The 17430-nt window shown below is 36.3% G+C and overlaps 1 protein-coding gene across 2 annotated transcripts in view; it reads left to right on the top strand.

Moving 5' to 3' along the window:
- The first annotated feature begins 315 nt into the window (after positions 1-315).
- The window catches only part of LOC149818803 (uncharacterized), a 30712-nt gene continuing 13597 nt past the window's right edge, over positions 316-17430 (top strand). For both annotated transcript variants that reach the window (XM_089985491.1, XM_089985490.1), the window contains exon 1: positions 316-817. In XM_089985491.1, the coding sequence (XP_089841617.1) occupies positions 392-817 (426 nt within the window). In that variant the 5' untranslated portion in view covers positions 316-391. The remainder of the gene's footprint in view (positions 818-17430) is intronic.

Here is a 17430-nt window from a genome sequence, read left to right as displayed (position 1 = left end):
CCTTCAAAAGCCTGTAAACTTATCATAAGCTAAAAAAGTAGTAGGCAGCTACCACCACTATATTGGGTCCTTTGCGTCCGATTGTTCCACTTAACAAAACTGGGGCAAGGCCTAGGCTTGGTTTGGTTTAAGCCAACCTCCAAAATTGTCAGCCTAAAGCTCTGCCAGGCGATTCATGGCGTTGAGTCACCCTTTCGAGTGTCCCTCTTACTTTTTTCCAACCTTACTCTATGTTTGGAAGAGTCTGCGAATGGCTAGAAAAGGGGATCAACTCGAAAAAGTAAATGATATGGAAAACAAACAATAGAAAAAGAAATGAAAAGGAAATAAACCCCTCCTTCGCTTCTCTCTCTCTCTCTCTCTCGCTCGCTCGCTTCTCCAAGTTCCAACGATGGATGTGGGCAGATGGCCTCCTGAATCAATTCCTCCTCCTCCCAATGCTCCATACTCCCACCATTACCCTCCCCATCCCGACCCTTCATCTTCCTACTTCTGCCCTCCTGCCCCTCCTCCCCCATCAAAGGAACCAGCAACCAAGCACGCCCTCTACCACCAAGACTACGGTCTTCTGGTGCCCCAACCCACAAGCCACGCTTATGAGTACCTGGCTCATCCTGATCCTGCGCTGAGGCCTCCTGGTATAGAGTATGGGTCACCCACTGCTGCCGTTGGGAACCCTTCCTATGCCACACCAATTGGGGCCGAGGTGCCTTACCAGTTCGTCTACACTTACCAGCAAGACCCACATAAACAACATGCTTTGTTGGCCAAGGAATCGATTCGGCAGTACGGGGTGGATCCCCTGGCCTATGGAAATGTAAGCCTCTTTCTTCCCTTTCTTGGTCTCTTGAGTTTCGTAGTGTTCGGTTTGATTCTTGAGCTTGATTTCATGTATTCTGTAAAGCATTGAATCGGGTCATTTTTGGTTTCCTTTGTTTCTTCTTGAGGTTGGTTGTTCATCGTTTACTTTGGTTTCTTGTTGGATGCTGTTTTTCTGGTTTGTAGTTTCTGTTTTGTTCTAGTTGTTTTAGGTTTATGTTGTTCTGTAATATGCCTCTTTTAGTTTCTTCTATCTTGGTGGATTGGAGAGTTGTAGTACCAGCCTGAAGTGTTATTGGTTTAGGACATTTAATAGTTTGGATCAGATAATAAGGGCTCGGTGGGAGAGGACCATTTCAAGGGGCTACTCTTTAGCTATGCATGGGTGCCTCAAAATGCCCAATCTAGTAGTCAAAATATAAGAAAAATTGTTTGTTTCTATAAATATTTTATACCTTCTGCTTTATGTTTTAGTGGAGCTCTTACTTTTCAATAGTTATACTATGTATGTAATGTTGTATATGTGCAATATAGACAACCCAAATTCACCCTCACACCCTTCTTCCCTTCTTTTGCGAAACAATCATTTCATAGCAGCGGCACCATCCATGCCTATGTGACCTAGGTTAGCTTTAAAGGTTGCTAGGGGGTTTTAAACCTCAAAGCTTTTTTTTTTAAACTTAAAAAAACTATAAAAAATATCTAAAATTATAAATAAATAAAAAATTCTTTATTGATGAAGCAACAAAGATGCGTATGCTTAGATGGATGTGTGGAAATACAATAAAAGATAAGATTCAGAACGAGGAGATACGTAAGAAGGTAGGCGTTGCACCCATTGAAAATAAGATGAGAGAGAATCGTTTACGGTAGTTTGGACATATTCGGCGAAGGCCTAATGATGCTCCAGTTAGAAGGATGGAGAAATGGGAAAATATATTAGTTAAAAGAGGTCGGGGTAGGCCTAGGAAGACATGGATGAAGATGATAGGAAATGATATGAATGCTTTGAACCTCACTGAGGACATGACATTGGATAGAAATGATTGGAGGAGGAGGATTCATGTGGAAGATCCAGAATGATTTTCTTTTTTGGTTCATATGGCCGACCCCAATTGTTTTGGGATGAAGGCGTAGTTGTTGTTGTTGTTGTATTGATGAAGCAACAACCAACAAGAAATAAAAAATCTCAAATAAATACTGAAAAAAATGAGATTAACATATAAAAATAACATTAATGCAATAACTTGATCTATGTAAGTATCTAAGAAATAAAACTTGAGCATTCATTAAATAAAAAATTAACATTAACAACGAAATACATATTAGCATTAACAATATCATGTCATAATTAGAAAATGCATGTTTTCATATATATATATATATATATATATATATATATATATATAGGGTTATGACTGCATGTAATTGCATGACTTGATTTTGCCACTAAAAAGGTTTAACGTCACATTCTAGAAGAGATTATTGCTCCTACGAAATTGAATACAATGAACAAGTTGACACGGTGATATTAATTTTCTATGAAACGAAGCAACTAATCTCAATGACTTTATTAACGTGGTTGCTTTGAGTGTCTATTAGACTGCAAATTAGTGAACCTGCTACTAAGGGTGTCAATGGATTGGGTATGACCCGATCCTGACACATATTGGATCTTATAGGGCCAGGGTTTGGTTGCAAAGAAGGGATTCTGATTAATTATTCAGATTGGACCCATGAGGTCCGATTATTATATGGGTTGGGTATGGTTTATAAAATTTTATGCCAAGCCAGGTTTGACAGGAGTTTCAGTTAAGATTCTCAAATTTTCAATGTAAAATAATTAAAAATATTATTTTGCCAGGTATGCACTGGGTCTAGTTTATGTAATTTTTATCGGATCTGGGTATAGTTTTTCTTATAAAAATCCAGTTAAACCTGAATCTTGATCTGATACCTACATTACTTAGTCGGATTCAGGTTTGGACCCACTCATTTTAACATAGGTCCAACTGATGAGTTGTGGAGCCTGATTCAGAGTTTTTGCCCTTGCAGTAAGGGGGGTTCGGGGGCTCCTCCTGGCGCGGGTCCCCAGGAATATTTTTTTTCTTGGGCTTATGTTTGAGACCCAGTGTCTTATGGATCAAACCCGATTTGTTTAGGTTTAGGGTTGTCGCCTTTGTCTTGTATAAATTCTTTCTTTTCTTTCTCTCTTGTATATGTCGAGAAAGAGCAATAAAGTTTTTCCTCTGGGCGGCCGTGGTTTTTTACTCTCTCTCGGATTTGAAGGGAGGTTTTTTCACGTAAATCTGTGTGTTCTTGTTGTGTTTTGTTTCTTTCGGTTGTTTCTTGCTTGCGGTTTTCGTAACACCAACCCATTGACACCCCTACCTAGCACTGCCTGTGCATTTATCATGCCTTTTTTTTATATTTACACATAGAAACCACCCCTAGGATCATAGACCTGGCCTTGTTGGCTTTGCCGGACGTACTTACGGTCAACGAGCTTGAACAAGGTAGTAAATGCCCTTTTTACTAGCAGCTTAGTTAAAACTGCATAAAAAAACCCTATTCTTTTGTCAAATGAGGGCTTTGACCCTCTCATTTGACTAAAAAATTCAAGGCGTGTACGCCTCAGTTTGAGGCGTGCACCTCAAGGCGTATGAGGCGCATGCCTCAGGGCTGTTGCGCTTTGTACATGCGCCTCAAGGCATAAAGCCCCTTGCCTTGAGGCGAGGCATGCTTTTTGCGCCTTGAGGCACATTTTTAATAACACTGGTTTAGATCATATGATAGTCTTGATGGAAAAGTGTGCAGTGGATGGGCAAGGACCAATTCAATGGTTGCTCTTTAGCTTTGAAGGCTTGCTATTGAGTTTTGAGTTGAAGATTTGAGAAGGCCCCTTGTCATTGGGTTGTCTAAGGTTCATCTCAGTGACACCATCTAGCTAAGGTTCATCTCAACAAAAGTTTAATATTCATGTGCATAGCAAGTGGTTTGATTATGCAATTTCATCACGACATAAAATATGAAATTCTTCATAAGTTGTGATGCTTTGATTTGGCTGTCAACTGGGAGAATGCCAACGAACATACTCTTTTGAAGAATTGCTAGCATAATTAGTTGGATTTTTGGTAGGCCAACTTGTTTGACAATTTTCAGTGGAATTCTTTAAAAAACTTGGGTGCGGGGGTGCGGGGAGGGTATATATAAACTTTAACAGTTTTAAGTTAACATTACTAATGAAATAAAAATAATTATCATATCATCAATTCATCATGCATAAATTCATGCAATAAATCAAATTAACTGTGAAGTACAAGTCAAGTCAAGCAGATTGCATACCAATCAAACAAGTTAAGCAGAAAATAACCAAATAAGTTAAGCAAAAACGAAGCAAATTATGCTAACAAAAGAAACAAACAATGCATAATTGCATACTAAAAGTATATCATACACAATGTATATGATGATGATGTAATGATCCTAATAATTTTCTTCATTTTCATCATAAGAACGAAGAGTAGTCTCAGTTAAGTCCATGTTTGCTGTGTTAAAATCATTTTCATGTCACACTCCTCTAGATTTACATCCCAAAATTTGGATGATCCTTGTCTGCATTACGATTAAAATTTAAAAATGTTTAATACATGCATATTTAAATGAAGGAACTACAGAGTAGTCAAATAACTAAGAGAAAAATAAAAAATAGTATTTGTATTCCTCATTGGTTCGTAAAAGTAATCGAAGATTTGAATGAACAAAGACTAAATTCTCTGCACGTTTGTTGGTGAGTTTGTTTCTCTTGATGTTGTGGATTTGGGCATATGTGCTCAAATTTCTTTCATAACATAATAATGTAACAGACTGAAATAACAATCTCAATACAAGACGTTGGAGAAGAGGTGTTTTTTATCCATATGTTGACCATCATGTGATAGAATCTATATCCTTATCCTCTCTTGCTAGTAATGCTTGTGTATATAACCTCCTAGGGAAAACAATTTCAAACTCTTGTGTGACTTGCTTTATAATATGTGGTTTTCTATAAAGTCTTGCCATTCACATATTTCTATGCTTTGATAGCTTTGAGTCTAAATTTGGAGGGACACGAACAAGACCACCTTTCTGCCACTTCTTTGCATAATATTTGGGATTGAGTGAATGTGTCATGCAATGCAAAAGAGTGTTACTCTTATCCCATCTTTTAACTAAAATTGAATGTATATAATTAAAAAATTCTAAACCATCTAGTGCAGGATCTTTTCTCTCATGCTTGAAAACTGCAACTTGAATTTTTTCCATCATATTATTTCACATTTCATAAACTTTGTGAAGCATTTACTCATTCTTGTCAACTTCTCTTAGTATTTTCTAAATGGGTTGTGTAAACTCAAGAAAATACATGACTCTATCCCAAAATTCATCATCAATAATGCATTTCTTAATTTCTTGGTCCTTGGCAACATCATCGACACGAGTATATCCAGGCAAATCTTCTTCTTCTTTTGGGTTGCAGATGCTCTTGAGGGCCATATTCAAGCTATGTTCTACACAGGAAGTCAAAAAAACATAAAGATACTCACTCTCAAAAACTTAATGCAGCATTTCTACAGACTGGAGCATTGTCTGTAATGATCTGCACTGCTTTCTTATCACACATTTCTTTTGTTACTTCTATAAACAACTCCTTCAAATACTCAACATTTTTATATTGTTTAGATGCATCAACTGCTTTCAAGGATACTGACTCACAAAGCGAAGAAGCATTAAAATTAATCAGACACCTTTGAATATCCGTCCACTCATCAGAAATAGTAGAAACTCCATTTTGTTCCCATGAAAATTTCTTAATCTCTAGCAACCTCTCAACATTTGCACTCTCTTCTAGAAGAATTGTTGTTCATAGTTTTTATGAATTTGGAAGTACATAGCCATTCAAGTTACAATTTGCTAGAGAAGTAATCAAATCCTTCAAATAAGGATTTCTAGCTATATTAAAGGGAAGTGAACTAGAAAAAAAATACCTTGCTATTTTTTTATCCATCTCTTCCCTTCTATGTGTATTGAATGATGCTTGTATTGTTCCTCTACCTCTTACATCCATTTTTTTTAGCATCTTCTTGATGGCTTGAAAGGGGTACATTGATTGCACAATATTTAGTCATGTTCTTCTTCTTCTTATATTCATCTTGTATTTTTTTGTATTGTCTCCGCATTGCCTCATCAACTCTTTTACATCCAAAAATTTCATATCCTAATATCTTCAACAAATGAGCCTTAAATCTTGTGTAAGACCCAACAAAACTTACTTTACAAAGATTGCACTGAAATCTCACATTTTCACCATCTCCTCCAGCTTTTCCAAGCCTTTCCACATGTGCCCATAGTGACCCACCATCACATGATACAACCGAATTACGAGAACCAACACTACCACTATCAGTAACACTAGCACTAGCAGCTGAACTTGCACGTACAATGAAGATGACACAATTCCTTTCCCCTTTTTCATGAGTGTTTTTTTATGTCATTTTCGTCCTTAAAACCAAAAAATAATATTTTATTAAAATAAAATTCATAAAAATAGCTAGTTAAATTTAGAATAGAATTATAGGACCTAACCCAAACTTGGATTTGGTTCTGTTGAACCCACGTTGGGTTCAGGTTCTACTGAACCCAGGTTTGGGTTTAGGTTCTGCTGAACGCAAGAACCGAATCCATCCTTGGGTTCAGCTGTTGCCGCAATGAGGGGAGGAGAAGGAAGAAGAAGAGAGAGAGAGAGGGGAGGGGGTGGAGGGAGGAAGAGAAGGAAGAAGAAGGGAGGAGGAAGAAGAAGAAGAGAGGTTTACTGGTGTCGCTACTGTCGGAAGAGGAGGAGAACGCCACCGCTGCCGTAGGAGGAGGAGAACGCCGCTGCTGTCGTAGAAACTTAGATACAATGTGTCCAATTCAAGGCCCGAAGTAGTGTTGAAACTTAGACACAATCAAACATCACATGTCATAAATTGGACACTTCGTATCCAAGAGCCAAACACCACGGGTCATGAATCAGACATTTCTTGTCCTAATGTTGGATGCCGCATGTGATAAACTAGACACTTTGTGTCCCCATGTTCGACATGAAACATGCGTATCCACTTTTTCTGAACACTTGCACCTCAAGAAACCTTGTGTCCATGAAGTGTCCTGCCGTGTCCAACACCGACAGCTTGGGCACGTAGAAGTGTCTATGTAACACATATGCTACACAAATTGTTCCACCAGAGGTACATACGATGTGCATGGGATTAGCCACTTCAATGGGATCTTCATTCTGGTCAGAGGAGAACTTGCCAAATGTCTAGCCTCCTTTCACACTTGGTGCAAATAAATTCTTTTTTTTCATTTGAAGGAAGAAAAAGACTACCTTTGGCACATGTAAAATATAATCATTGTCTTTAACCACCCATAAGACTTCTTGATAGTATTTTCAAAAAATATGTGTACATTCAATGATATCTAACCCAAACTAGATATTTCAAAAATATGTTCTTTGAATGAAAAAAACTAAGGCTCTATTTGGAAGGAGACCTTCAGAGGTCACTGGAGTGGTAAGTGTGGAATCCCCAATTCCAAAAGGAGAAAAGTAGGAAACGGTACAACCTTTGCCAGTCCCAATTCCTCATTTCTGCTACCACCAGGGTGAGGTGGTAATTGCCAAATGCTACGCCAGTGACATTTCTGATGGTCACACCGGTTACCTTCTAGTAACATTCTCAGCTCATTTTTTAGGGTAAAACTGCATCCCAAACAACATGACTGTGGAAGTGAGGAATCCCTAATGGATACTAAAGAGTGCTCCCAAACAACCCCAAGGATTTGCTAAATCCATGACCACTATGGAGTCCACTTTTTCACCCTCAAGGCTCTGTTTGGAAGCCAGGAAAAAGGGGAAAAGTAGGAAGCTGCATAAACTTTGCCAGTCCCACCACCAGGGTGAGGTGGTAAATGCCAAGTGCTACACCTATGACATTTCCGTTGGTCACACCAATGGCCTAGTGACCTCAGTTCATTTTTGAGGGTAAAACTGAGGATTTGCTAAATCCATGACCATTATGGAGTCCATTTTTCACTCCCAAGAGGGCAATTTCCAATCGGAGCCTAAATGCATCACATGCTTCTTACTACTGCAAATTGATATGTCAAAGCTTCTAGCACATTGATGCAATCAGAACATGGATCCAAGAAAACTAATAAATCTTGATCTCCTTGACGTCGATAAACTCCTATAAATGAAGCATCCAAGGGAGAGCACTTAGTAGCATAACCCTCCCACTTGTGAGTCAATTTCCCTCTCCACAATCCACTCATCATTTGGGTCTACATAATCTAGACCTAGGTTCTTTAGTAGCCCTCCTTATATTTCTATCCTTTAATTTTATATTGTATGCATTCATCTTTCTCTTGTTTAAGTCTATTCCTCCAATTTGTATGCACGTATCATTCCAAATAATTGATAATCAATTATAAAATAATTAAACTTATAGAAAAGAGAGTTTAAAACAAAATACAAAGTCACATACTAATAAGAAAATACTCTAATTTCTCTCACAACCCTATGCATTATGCATTACACGTCAAACTTAGAACTCGAATAGCAAAATGTATCAATTCAAGATTTTCATGCCTAAATGAACTCCACCAATCAGCTGCATTCAAATAAAACAATAAAAAAATGATAAAAACATTAAGAATGTCACAATTAATAAAAAAATATTAACAAATAATAATATAATTGCAAACTTACCAAGACTTTTTAGTTTCTTTATTGTAACGGTTACCTCTCTACTAAATAACTCCTTTGCCTTTTTAAATGCATCGATTTGTGTTGTAATTTTCAACCAAACATTTGCATCAGAAACTAATTTTTCAACATAATCATAAAAACCACTCTTAACTTCTCCATTTGGGTTGAAGTTGTAATAATGGGCAGCTGCATGCAAAGGCTTATGGAGTTCCAAGTCTCATTGTTTGTCAATGATGTCCCAAATAGGCTTAGTTGTTAAAGGCGATAGGAGGAGCCCAGGCGGAGCATAGGCGGTGAGCCCCTAAAAGGATTAGGTGAGGCCTAGGCGGTATCCCAACAACAACAACAACAACTACGCCTTCATCCCAAAACAATTGGGGTCAGCGATATGAACCAACAAAGAAAATCATTCTGGGTCTTCCACATGAATCCTTCTCCTCCATTCATTTCTATCTAATGCTATCTCCTCGGTGAGGTTCAAAGCATTCATATCCTTTCCTATCACCTCCATCCATGTCTTCCTAGGCCTACCCCGACCTCTTTTAACTAATATATTTTCCCATTTCTCCGTCCTTCTAACTGGAGCATCATTAGGCCTTCGTCGAATATGTCCAAACCACCGTAAACGATTCTCTCTCATCTTATTTTCAATGGGTGCAACGCCTACCTTCTTACGTATCTCCTCGTTCCGAATAAAAGGATTAGGTGAGGCCTAGGCGGTACCCCAAATAAAAAAAATTTAAAAAGCATACAAAATATGTAAACAAACTACTAAAATTAATAACAAACATGTATACAACATAAAATCAATCAACAATAAGCAATAGACAAATAATAACATGTTGTCGAACACTGTAAATCAATTATATTACATAAAAGCAATCAAATGGATAACTCATACGCTTATAGATTATATATGAATTAAGTACTAAGATATGTATATATATAATATAAACACATAATATTGTAAATTTATAATATATGTTTATGATATGTTAATATATGTAATTATATACAATTACACAGAAAACATACATGTGTGTGCAACTGAGCATCAAACCAAGAGACTACCTCTTTTAGGCTGCCTAAGCGGCGCTTAGGCTCCACCTTTAACAACTAAGCGGAGGGGTGAAAGCGGAGGAAGGAAAAAAAAGGTAAAAAAGAAAAACAAAAAAAAGAAAAGAAAATGAAAGAATAAAAAAAGAAGCTTTTGGGGCGGGAGGAAGAATAAAAAGAAAAAAAAATGAAAAGAGATTATTTTTTTAAAAAACATAACAACAATGTCCCTACAGCTTAGGCATGAACAACCTAGGCAGACTAGTTAAAAAAATAGGGCCCTACCGCCTAGACCCATAACCCTAGGCGGTGGCCCTACACCTAGCTGTTAAGATATATATATATATATATATATATATATATATATATATATATATATATATATATATATATATATATATATATAAACCGAAATACCCATCGTGAGTATTTCGGTCTTTTCACTGTAATAGGCGTCAGCCCATTAGGGGCTGACCACCTTTTATTTTCTTTTATTTTTTGTACTTATTATACTTTTTCAAATTTGATGGGACAACTCCAACTAGCTATGGAGCTTCCCCCTTTGTGTCCCCTTGTATTATAAATAGGCCTTTAAGGCCTTGTATTCTTTACTCTTCTAAGAGCTCTTCTATGCAATAACAAAGATATTTTTGACCCTGAGGGTGGTGGAGTTTATTCAGTCAAGTGTGTTCTTGCATGTTCATAAGCAACGTATTTTGGATTTAGTCCATTTCATTACATGGTATCAAAGCTTTGGTGCTCTTGAAGTATTATTCCAATAGTATCAAGAGAAGGATCGTGATAGCATCAAGAAGCGGATCGTGAGCTTGGTGAAACAACGAATTGTGGATCGTTGTATCGGGAAACACACCATCTCTTAAATCTTGTATTGCTTTTCATTTCTCTCTCTCTCTCTCTCTGTCTTTTGTCCTTATTGTAAAGAAATGGAGAATGAAAGAGAAGTAATCGTCTCCATTCCCGTACGACTCAATGACACAAACTATGTGATGTGGACATCCATAGTGAAGTACAAAATATGGAAAAAGGGTCTATGGGGTTTAGTTGATGGTATCGAAAAAGCGCCTAAACTCATTCTTACCAAAATTGAGAATGGTAAGGAAGTTGTTCTTCAAGGAGAAGAAATGTCTAAAGTCGTTTTCGATTATGAAAAGAAATGGAAAGTATGGAGGATGGGACGTTCCAAGATAATTGGATGGCTCATCAATGTGGCATTGCCCCCAAGATATAGAACTATGTGAAAACCAAATTAAAACAAAGCATTTCTACCAATTTATTAATGGGCTTAGAAACCGAATTTGAAGGAATCAAGTTGGCTCTCCTTCGTAGATGATGTGTACCAACCATAGTCAAAACTCTTGAGAAGTTAACTATGAAAGAAAATAGATTGAAGAAACCATCCGCCTCAAAAGATGAAGAATCCGTGCTTGCTATGTCAAAGTCCGGTAATCATACTAAGAGTTATAAACTTCCTCATTTTGTGAAAGATAACTATGAAAGAATAGACAAAAGAAGTGATCATGAATACAAAAAATATGGCAAAATCATATGCTATCATTGTTATTAACTAGGACACATCAAGCCTTTCTGTCCTAAAAGAAAGAAAGAAGATCGTAGAGATGATAAAAGAGTTGCTTCGGTTGAAAGGAATGATGTAGACGACTCCAAATGTATCGGCTCGCTATCTTTGACTCAACTAATGGAGACACTACAACCGATGTTCAAAACTCAAGCTTCTTCCTTCTCGGGAGCGTCCGTATCTACAAGTGGTGACCTCAGGAAGACTTCTTGGATTCTTGATTCCGGTGCATCTTTTCATATGACTCCAAATGAGTTCATATTATTCAAATGTCATACTAACCCAAATAATTCTTATGTTTCAACTGCCGACAAAACATCTTTAAAAATCAAAAGTTTTGGGGTTTTTAAAAAACAATCAATCTTTCACATACCAAATATTATAATACCAAAATTAAATTTAAATCTCTTATCTGTTTTTCAAATTACGGATCATGGATGCAAAGTACTGTTTTCATCTAATGATTGTTTAATACAGGATCTTCAGTCCAAGAAGCCGATTGGGTGAGGCCATAGAAGAGGAGATCTCTATGTAATGGACAATCTTGAGTTATCAAAACATATTTTTTATAATTTTGTAGAAAAGAAAGATATAGAAAATTCACACAAAAAACTAGGACATCTTAGTGTGTCCAAATTATACTTGTTTCCATTTCTTACAAGTTATAAAGAAGGAGATTTTGTTTGTGAAGATTGCATTCTTGGTAAAATGAAGTCTTTACCCTTTGGGCCAAGACATTTTATATCTAAAATGTCTTGGTTAGTGCATTCGGATGTATGATGACCGACTCCAGTTGTATCCAAAGGAGGTGTATCTTATTATGTTGTATTTGTGGATGACTATACTAGACACTCTTGGATATTTTTTCTTAAACAAAAACCAGAAGTATTTGATTGTTTTAAAAAATTTCATTGCTATATAAAGACTCAATTTAAAAGCAATATTCAAATTTTTAGAACAAATTTCGGGGTTGAATTTGTGTCAAAAGAGTTCAAAAATTACCTTGGTCTACATAAGATTATTCATAAAAAATCTTGTCCATACCAGGGTTACCGGAAGCGCCTAGCTAAAAGGGGAAGCGCGCTTCCCCGAAGCACGCTTCGGTCGCGCTTCCGAAGCGTGGGGGGAAGCGTCCCACTTTTTTGGGAAGCGCGCTTCCCTTTAATGGGGGACGCGTTTCCCTTTAATGGGGGACACACTTCCCTTTAATGGGAAGCGCACTTCCCATCACGCTTCCCCCTCGCTTCCCCTGTTTTTTTTTCACTTTTTTGTATTTTTTATTTTTATTTTTTTCGCTTCCCCCTCGCTTCCGAGACGCTTCCTAGGTCACTTCCGAGACGCTTCCTAGGTCGCTTCCGAGACACTTCCCGAATCGGTCCTAAGTGGTCCCACGCTTCCCCGCTTCCTAAAATTTTGAAAGTGCCTCGCTTCCCTCTCCCGCTTCCCGTATCGCTTCCCGCTCCCGCTTCCGCAACTGGCAACCATGGTCCATACACTCCTTAACAGAATGAACTAGCCAAAAAGAAGCATAGACATATTATTGAGACCACTAGAATACTTCTTGTGTCCAAAAATATTCCAAAAGGTTTTTGGGTCGAAGCCGCCCTTACGGCAGTCTATTTAATAAATAAAATGCCTTCAAAAAATATTGAAAATATCTCTTCTATTAAAAAATTATTTAAATCATCTCTCGATTATAAAAGATTAAGAGTCTTTGGATGTAAGTATTTTGTCCTTACTAATAAGAATGACAAACTTTCTTCAAAAACAATTCCTTGTGTTTTTTTAGGCTATGCCGAAAATCAAAAGGGATATAGTTGTTATGACATTGAAATAAACACATTATATGTTTCATGAAATGTTACTTTTCTTGAAAATGAAATTGGCTTTAGCAAAGAAAAAATCTAAGAAAGTTGTGATTATTCTTTTCTTTTTTACCTTGTCAATGAACATGAAAGGTGTGAAAACATTCATGAGAGTGAAAATGAAGACACTCATGATGCAAATGGGAATGTAAATGAGGGTCTTAATAATATAGACCTATCTCATAGTAACATACAAACCTATACTCAACGTACCGAAGACCATCCACCATGTGCTTTAGAAAGATATTCCCAAAATCAAGATATAGATTCTTCTAGTATTAGAAAATTCGTAAGAATTTCAAAAGCTCTTATTAGATTTGTATCATATGATTCTTTTGAACTAAGGTATAGATCATGCCTAATGGTCGTACACTCATACATCTTACCATGAGGCTAAAAATCATCAAGAATAGATTAAGGTGATGAATGATGAATTAGAAGCTTTGGAAAAGGCAACAACTTGGGAAATCCAAACATTACCCAAAGGAAGGAAAACTATAAGATGTAGATGGGTCTACAAGATAAAAACTAAATGGGATGAGACATTGGAAAGATACAATGCTAGGCTAGTAGCCAAGGGATACAATCAAGAATATGGAATAGACTACGACGTGATGTTTGCTCCAGTCGCTCGAATGACCACTGTTAGAACTTTTATTTCTATAGCATCAATAAAAAAATAGGCTATCTTTTAAATGGATGTAAAAAATGTTTTTTTGAATAGTAATTTGGATGAGGAGGTTTATATGGATCCTCCACCAGGTTTGAATTTAACACATGAGAAAACCCTTCGATTACGAAAGGCCTTGTATGGCGTAAAACAAGCTCTCAAAGGTTGGTATAATAGGTTCAGTAGTGTGATAGCACAACTTCATTTTAAATCTTGTTTTACTGACACTGCATTATTTGTTAAGTCTTCTAATGCAGGAATGGTAATATTACTACTTTATATAGATGACAAACAGAGAGTTAATCATATAAAAGATGTGCTTAAAGACAACTTTGACATGACAGATCTTGTTTTTTTACGATATTTTCTTGGAATAGAAGTGGCTTACTAACCTCGTGGTTATTTTTTGTCACAGACTAAGTATGCAGTAAAGATCATTGAATGATCAGGACTCTCAGATGAAAAACGAATTGATACTTCAAAAGTCATAAATACAAAATGAAGAAAGATGATGGAGAACCTCTGCAAGATCCAACTCCATACAGACAAATGATTGGAGCATAGTCTTATTTTTCTATTATTTGTCTTGATATTTCTCATGTTATTCACTCTGTTAGTCAATTTCAGTATGCTCTCACTATAGTACATATGAGTGTTGTAATGAAAATTATTAGATATATTAAGAATTTCATTAATCATGGACTGTTTTTATTATCCTCTTCCTCGTTAGAAGTCATTGTATATTCTGATTCTGACTGGATTGGGGATGTGAATGATAGACGCTCAACCACTGGTTTATGTATTTTTGTGGGTGATTATCTAATTTCATGGCGATGCAAGAAGCAACAAAAAGTGTCTCTATCTCTCACTGAAGCTGAGTATTGTGCCATGACAATGACTACATCTGAGTTAGTATGATTGCGACAACTACTAGAGGATTTGGGAATTCACATCGCAGAACCCTCCAGACTATGTTGTGACAACAAAATCACTGTATACATTGCAAGCAATCATACATTCCATGAGAGGACAAAACATATTGATATGGATTGCCAATATGTTCTTGAAGAATTTTTGAGGAAGACCAACACATTGCCTTACGTTCCATTAGAGTATCAACTAGTAGACTTCTTCACTAAAGCACTCCCGTCACCTCGATTTTACTTCCTACTTGGCAAACTCTAGGTTGTTCCACCATGAGTTTGAGGGGGCGTGTTAATATATATATATATATACACACACACACACATATTTAAACCGAAATACCCCTGGGTATTTCGGTCTTTTCACTGTAATAGGCGTCAACCCATTAGGGGTTGACCACCTTTTATTTTAGTCCTTTTATTTTCTTTTATTTTTTGTACTTATTATACTTTTTCAGATTTGATGGACCCAACAACCACTTGGAGCTGCCCCCTTTATGTCCCCTTGTATTATAAATCAAAGTTATCAGAAGCTTCTTAGGTTGGTGGGAAGCTTGCTTCTGGGAAACTCGCTTTACTCCTCGTTTCCAAAACTTCATGGGAATCTCGATTCCCCCACGCTTCTTCTATGCTTTGCACACACATGGTCTATGCTTCCTATATGCTTTTCTCATATTTCTTTTCATATTTTTCATGTATTTTCTCTCACACTTTCACTCACTTTTCATGTACTTTTAAATTAGTAACCATCATTGTTAGATTTTAACAAAAATTTAACTCTTTTACTGAAAAATCATGAAATATAAGAATAATCAATTTTATTTGAGTTTTTATTTGTTTCTTGTTTGATTCCTATTCAATTACTATATTGCTTCATTTTTTTAATATTTTTCTTTTAAATTGATACTTCGCTTCCCGCTTCCTATAAATTTTAAAATGCTCCGCTTCTCGCTTTCGCTTCCCGTATCATTTCCCGCATTCGCTTCCTAGTTTGGCAACCTTGTTATAAATAGACCTTCGAGGCCTTGTATTCTTCACTCTTCTATGCAATAACAAAGATATTTTTGACCCTTGTGAGGGTGGTGCAGTTTATTCAATCAAGTGTGTTACTTGATTTAAGTGTGTTCTTGCATGTCCATAAGCGTCGTATTTTGGATTTAGTCAATTTCATTACACTAGCCAGCCTAGGCGCAACTTTTTAAAACTATGCAAATAGGTTTATATTTTCTTTCAACATTATCAAAATTCGAAGCAATTTCTTCTTTTGCTCTATCTATTGTCTCATACAAAAATATCATAGCAGGCTCATCCGCATACAATAATTGCAAAACTTTCACGAGAGGCAGCGTAGCTTTAATTGCATATGATTAGGCAACCCAAAACTTATGATCATTAAGAACAATATGAGCAATGTTCTTAGTATCAGATTTTCTATAGTAATTAGATATTCTAAAATTTGAAGACAAGAACATCGACTTCAACTCTTTCTTGTAACATCCAATATTATGAAGCGTGAGATATGATGTGGCAAAATGAGTGATGGCTGGACGTAGAAGTTCTCTCTTCTTTGTGAACTTTCTTATCAAATTTAATATTCATGCATGACTATAGATATATCTTGTAATTTTCTTTGCCTTTTCTATTGTATTTTTAAAAAATGATAACTTTCCAATATCTTCTAACATCAAAACCAAGCAATGTGCTGCAAATGATGTCTAAAAAAATATTTTAACTGTTGTTAACATATTCTCAGCTGCCACATAATTTGATGTATTATCTGTAATGAATTGTACCATATTCTCTTCACCAACTTCAAACAAGTTACACAAATTTGCAACAATTTTTTCAATGTTGTTGATGCCAATAGACTTCAAAAACATTGTTCCTAATGAGTTGTTCACAAGAAAATTAATTAAATTTCTTTCATTTCCATTTGTCCACAATAATGTTGCAACCAACTTTGCGCCATTCATTCTTGAACTCTTTAAAATTTTATGAGTACAGTCTACATCATCTTTCAAACTCCACGTTTTGATCTCATGGTAAGAAGGTGGTTTTAACCATCACCCATAATTTGCCACAATTTCTAGCATTGGACCAAAATATGGACTATTGCAAAGTTTAAATGGCAAGGCATTGGTATAAAAAAACTCCTAATGGCATGACATACACTTTTTCTTTCATCCCTTTTGAATGCATTATTAATTGTGGTTTGTCATGTTTCTTTGTTCACAAATTGGTCCATGGGACCAGCTGTGCTTGCTTTTGCCATACTAATTAATTCATTGGCATTTACATTATCTGCCGCTGATGATGAACCAAAATAAATAGTCCCCCCTCCTATCTAACTTGCTTTGTTCCTTCGCTTGTTTCTTTTCCTTCTGATCCCTTAGATGATTCTAAAAAAATATTTTCACTTTAGGTAAAGCACTTTGGCGTTAACTTACACAATGTTTTGTGCCAGTTAGGTGATGTTTTAGCTTTGAAATGCCACATGCAGTCTCTTTTTTATAGTATTTGCAAATTACATGTCCTACGAGTCTGGGATCTTTAGTGGGATTTAGAACTTTAGTTCTATGTTCCTATCTTACATCTCTTTGCATTGTTCAACTACAAAACACAAATAACGAGGCAAATAACAAAAAATAAACTATAATTAAAAAAAACTTGAGTCAATGCTGTATATAATCCAATGAATTCAGATTCTTACT

This window comes from Nuphar pumila, chromosome 13 (assembly GCF_984573655.1).
Source record: "Nuphar pumila chromosome 13, dmNupPumi1.hap1.1, whole genome shotgun sequence".
Lineage (NCBI taxonomy): Eukaryota > Viridiplantae > Streptophyta > Magnoliopsida > Nymphaeales > Nymphaeaceae > Nuphar > Nuphar pumila.
This window is presented reverse-complemented; position numbering and strand designations above follow the sequence as displayed.